This window comes from Crocuta crocuta, unplaced genomic scaffold, assembly GCF_008692635.1.
Source record: "Crocuta crocuta isolate KB4526 unplaced genomic scaffold, BGI_CrCroc_1.0 scaffold29, whole genome shotgun sequence".
NCBI lineage: Eukaryota > Metazoa > Chordata > Mammalia > Carnivora > Hyaenidae > Crocuta > Crocuta crocuta.
In genome coordinates this window covers 2,557,494-2,562,876 of record NW_027533280.1, presented here as the reverse complement: position 1 = coordinate 2,562,876, position 5,383 = coordinate 2,557,494, and the positions used below count along the sequence as shown (strand labels likewise).

Genomic DNA, 5,383 nt, shown 5'->3' with positions numbered 1-5,383 from the left:
CCCCCCGTTTTTTTTTTTTTTTTTTTTTTACCATTTCCTAGGTCTTTTCATCTAACAAAAGATGATTCAGAGCATAAGGCTCGGAGCACAAGCACCTGCTCTCTCGTTTATGATCTGTGTGGCTTCGAGCTAGCCTCTCTGTGCCTCAGTTTCCACATCTACAAAATGGGAATAACAGCCCTACCCCCCCCGGCTCCTGTTGAGGACTGATTTAGTTAATACACAGGAAGCATGGGAGACAAAGCCAAGGCGTGGTGTCTGTTACTTTATTGTCCGTTCCTCCCGCCCCCGGCCCCCAAAGTATACTGTAGGTCCCAGGAGGCAGGGCCTTGCCTGACCTGTTTACCATGTACTCCCTCGGCTAGCACAGCGCGGTGCCTGGCACGCCGCAGGTGCTCGCTAAGGGCGTTAATGAACTGTGGGGACAGATGGCTGCTATAACACAAGTGACAAAATCTGACAGCTTAAAACGTCAGAAATTGTCTCCTAGTTTAGAAGCCAGAAGTTTTCTTTTTTAAATATTTATTTATTTCTGAGAGCGAGAGAGAGAGACAGCGCAAGCAGGGGAGGGGCAGAGAGAGAGGGAGACACAGAATCTGAAGCAGCTCCAGGCTCTGAGCTGTCAGCACAGAGCCCGACGCGGAGCTTGAACCCATGAACCGTGAGATCATGACCTGAGCGGAAGTCGGACACTTAACCGACTGAGCCACCCAGGTGCCCCTAGAAGCCAGAAGTTTAAAATCAGTCCAAAGTCAAGATGTGGCCAGGGCTGTGCTCCCTCCGGAGACTCTGGGGGGGAACGGGTCCCTTCCTTCTTCTAGCTTCTGGGGGCTCCCAGCGCTCCTCGGCTTGTGGCCACACCACTCTGGCCTCTGCCTCCGTGGTCACGGGGCTTCCTCCTCTTCTGTCTGTGTCAGACCTCTCTCTGCCTCGCTCTTCTAATAAGGATACTCTGATCGCATTTAGGGGCCCCCCGAATAAGTCAGGAAACCTCCCCTCTCAAGGTCTTAAGGAAATTATTTATTTTCGAGAGAGAGAGCGGAGCAGGGGCAGAGAGAGAGGGGGACAGAGGATCTGACCCGGGCCCTGCACTGACAGCAGAGAGACTGATGTGGGGCTCAAACTCACGAACCATGAGATCATGACCTGAGCCCAAGGCAGCCGCTTACCCCACTGAGCCAGCCCGGCGCCCCCCATCGGTAAAGATTTTACCATATCAGGTAACATCCAGGGGCCAGGGATCAGCACCTGATATTCTGGAGGCCCATCACTCAGCCTCCTACAAGCGCCAGGCTGACAGCTAATCCTTGCTTCCCGGGAGCAGTGGCTCGACCACAGACTAAGAAGAGAGAAACATTCTCGCTCTCCCTCCCCGTTGGCTCCCCCGTGCCCGGGACACATGTGGCGCCCGAGAGAAACAGCTGTGTGTGGGACTCAGCCATTCTCCCTGCGGAGTCCCCCGCCACCCCCCCAGCCCGCTCCATTCCGTCTGGTCTTTCCCGCTGAGAATCCCGCCTTCCCCTGTCCTCCGTATTTCCGAGCAGGCGGTCGCCGCCGCGAACAAGCACGTGTGCGTCTAGAACTGGGTGGGACGTTGCCGGGGCCACGAACCCAGATAGGAGCTGGGCCCTGCCCCCGAAGAGCTTGAGGCTCAATGGAACAGTGACAGCGCGGACGTCCTGGAGGGCAGCCATCCTGCCTCAACCGTCTGTCTTCTAGGGCTTCCCACGTGGCAGACGCTCCAGGCTGATGCTACAGGGACCCCTCCCCCACCGACCCCCTCGTCCATGAAGCGCAACTCACTCCCGCCAAGCCCATGGAGGACAAGCTGCTTTATATCCTTGACCCGTTTCAGGGTCACTTCCAGCCACTGGAAGTGAGTATTATTACTGTTTTTTTTAACATCAGTCCCATCTTACAGATACGGAAAACTGAGGCCTAGAGACAGACATGTTCGGTGTCGCACAGCCAAGCACTGGCAGAGCCAGGGCTCCAACCCCAGTTTTCTGACCCCAAGTCCCATGTTCTCTCCACAACACCACGCTGCCTTCCTCCTGAAGGACAAGCTCTGAGGCTCTGTTAAGGTCACTACAAAGCAGCACCACAGGGCAGACTAGTCCATACCTGCTCTGATGGGGCCACCTACTTGGAGTACCCTCACATCTTCTTGCACGTACACATGCGCACACACGCACACGCACACACGCACCAGCTGTTTATCGAGCATCTGCTGTGAACCTGACACTGAGCCAGCAGTCACGAGGGTCATGATGGTCAATAAATGAAATACAATTTTACTCTCACTGACTTACGGACATGAGACAGAGATGGGGTCATTACACACCACGGTCAGTGCCGCAGCAGATGCCCTGGGGGTTGAGAGAATGCCAAGGGGACCCGATGCAGACTGTGGGGGCAGAAAGCCCTTACGAGAGCCAGGTACGCCGGGACCCGCAGGAGGAGAGGCAGCCAGGTGACGAGGTCACGCATTCCAGGTAAGCAGCGGCAGGTGCAAAGGCCCTGGGGAAGAGACTGCACGTCTGCAGAGCTGAAGGGCAACGCTGGTGGCCAAAGCTCGGGGACCAAGGGGCAGCAGGAGCTTGAGCTGCGAGCAAGCCTAGGCCACGCGGGGTCTCGACGGCCAGGAGGGAGGCTGGGTTTCCCTCTAAAGGGGCAACAGGAGCGTCAGGGTGTCTGTATGTAGGGCGTGCATGGAGCAGGAGGGTCAGGCCAAGGAGACGAGGAAGGAGAAGCCGGGGAGGAAAGCTCGCAGGGGGGCAGGTGCGCGCTATGCAAACAAGACAGGCCGGAGGGGAAGGAATTAGAACGAAACTGACCGCTGAGTGAGCGGGAGGCTCCAGACAGGAACAGAAACACGAACCTGACTGTCTAGGTTCTTTCACGGCCCAGAGCTTAGGGCTTGCGGAGCGACGTTGGCCTCTCGGAGCCCCCACGTGCTCACCTGCGTGTCTTCTCCGAGCCTACGTCTCTAACAAGGCTGGGCGCACGAAGCTCAGGAGCAAATCACACAAGCCCACGAAACGAGCCTGTCCTATGGGCGGAAAGAGCAATCCGCTTCCTGCTTCCTCCGTGCACCTGCTGGGGCGTCTGAGGAGCCGAGGCCGAGACATGCCAGCCTGGGGGGCGAGGCGGGGAGAGAAGGGGCGTGCGTCCTGACCGGGACGGCCAGAATGAAACGGACTGAGGATGCCAAGTGCTGGGGAGAAGGCGGGGCTGCGGGAACGCGCGTGCCTGCTACTCGGAGCGCTGTGCCGGGCAGCTGGCGTCACCCACCAATGCGGACACGTACTCTACACACCTGCAGCCACATCCCGGGTCTAGCCCCAAATCCCCGACAGGTGTGTGCGCCCGGGCTGGTCAGGAGGAGGGTGGCTCAACCAACTGCGGTACAGCCTGATGCCACCCGGCTGTTTAAGAGGCTCAGACGAGGGGCGCCTGGGTGACCCGGTTGGTTGAGCGTCCCACTCTTGATCTCGGTTTAGGTCATGATCTCGTGGCTCGTGAGTTTGAGCCCCAAGCTGGTCTCCTCCCTGGAGGCACAGAGCCTGCTTGCGATTCTCTCTCTCCCTCTCTCTGCCCTCCTCTGCTCTCTCTCCCTCAAATAAAGAAACTAAAATAAAGGTGACTCAGACATACTGGTGAGTGAATGAGGAAAGTGACAATCTGTATGGAACAAGACACATACAAGAACATTCTGGGCGCCTGGGTGGCTCAGTTGGTTAGGCTCTTGGTTTCGGCTCAGGTCATGACCCAGGTTTCGTGGGTTCGAGCCTCATGTTGGGCTCTGTGCTGGCAGCACGCAGCCCGCTTGGTTTTCTCTCTCTTTCCCTCTCTCTCTGCCCCTTCCCTCTCAAAATGAATAAATAACATTTTTAAAAAAATAATGGAATAGGGGCGCCTGGGTGGCTCAGTGGGTTAAGCATCCAACTTTGGCTCAGGTCATGATCTGACAGTTCATGGGTTCAGGCTCTGTGTCGGGCTCTGTGCTGACAGCTTGGAGCCTGGAGCCTGCCTCAGATTCTGTGTCTCNTCATTCTCTCTCTCTCTCTCTCTCTCTCTCTCTCTCTCTCTCTCTGTCCCTCTGTCTCTCTCGAAAAAAAAATCTTAAAATTTAAAAAAATAATAAAGTGGGGGCGGGGCGGGGGTGCCTGGGTGGCTCAGTCGGTTAAGCGTCCAACTGCAGTTCAGGTCATGATCTCGCGGTTCATGAATTCAAGCCCCGCGTCGGGCTCTGCACTCACAGGACAGAGCCTGTTTGAGTTTCTCTCTCCCTGCCCCTTCCCCACTTGCACTCTATCTCTAAATAAATAAATAGATAAATAAAAGTGTTGGGGCACCTGGGTGGCTCAGTCAGCTAAGCATCTGACTTCAGCTCACGTCTCGATCTCACAGTTCATGGGTTGGAGACCTGCGTGGCGCTCTCTGCTGTCAGCATGGAGCCCGCTTCCCTCTGCTCCCCTCTCTCTGCCCCTCCCCCCCACACTCCTTCTCTCTCTCTCTCAAAACCAAAGTACACGGGGCGCCTGGGTGGCTCAGTCGGTTAAGCATCCGACTTTGGCTCAGGTTCGTAAGTTCAAGCCCCGCGTCGGGCTCTGTGCTGACAGCTCAGAGGCTGGAGCCTGCTTCAGATTCTGTGTCTCCCTTTCCCTCTGCCTCTCCCCAGATCGCCTCTGTCTCTCTTTTGCAAAAATAAATAAGCATTAAATCAATCAATCATTAAAAATAATAATAAACAAACATTAAAAAACACTGTTATAAATACTAGAATAAAGAGAGGAACCACGCACTGGCACGCGACACTACACGCAGGGAAGAACGAGCTACAGGCTCCGCCCGGAACTCACAAAGCTCGTGATTCCTCTACACATCCCGGCCCTCCTCCTGGCCCAGTGCAGGTCAACCTGGAGACTGAGGGGGACCCACACCTCTGAGCGGGAATCACAAGGCCGCCTGGAGGTCCCGGGTGCGGGGAGCCCCCCTCTGAACATCGCTCAGCCAGCGCCGCAAGGCAGGGCCTGGGCTCGGGTGGGGAGACGAGAGGAACCACTACCGTCTCCTGACAAGGTGTTCCTCAGACACGGTGCTCGCACACATGTGTGCATATGTGTGTGTGCGTGTGTGTGTGCATTGCGTGTGCGCGCGTGTGGATGTGTGTGCGCATGCATGCTGGAGCTGAAATCAGATGGAAGAGAGATGTGTGAAAAAGGCACACATAATTTGCTGTTTGCTCTCTGAGCACCTGCCCCGCTACAGGCTCTGGGCCAGGGCGTCAGGAGCTGAGCCCATTTAATCCTTGGTGGTGGGGGTGGGGGTACAGATTCTGCTCCCCGAGAAATCAGGCAGGAGGAACAGTGTGGAGGGC

The 5,383-nt window shown here is 56.4% G+C and overlaps 1 protein-coding gene across 1 annotated transcript in view; it reads right to left on the bottom strand.

Moving 5' to 3' along the window:
* Positions 1-2,426: 2,426 nt before the first annotated feature.
* LOC144218111 (RILP-like protein 1) overlaps positions 2,427-5,383 on the bottom strand; it is a 19,826-nt gene continuing 16,869 nt past the window's right edge. Inside the window, exon 3 of the mRNA XM_077747946.1 lies at positions 2,427-2,665. Within this exon, the coding sequence (XP_077604072.1) occupies positions 2,427-2,665 (239 nt within the window). The remainder of the gene's footprint in view (positions 2,666-5,383) is intronic.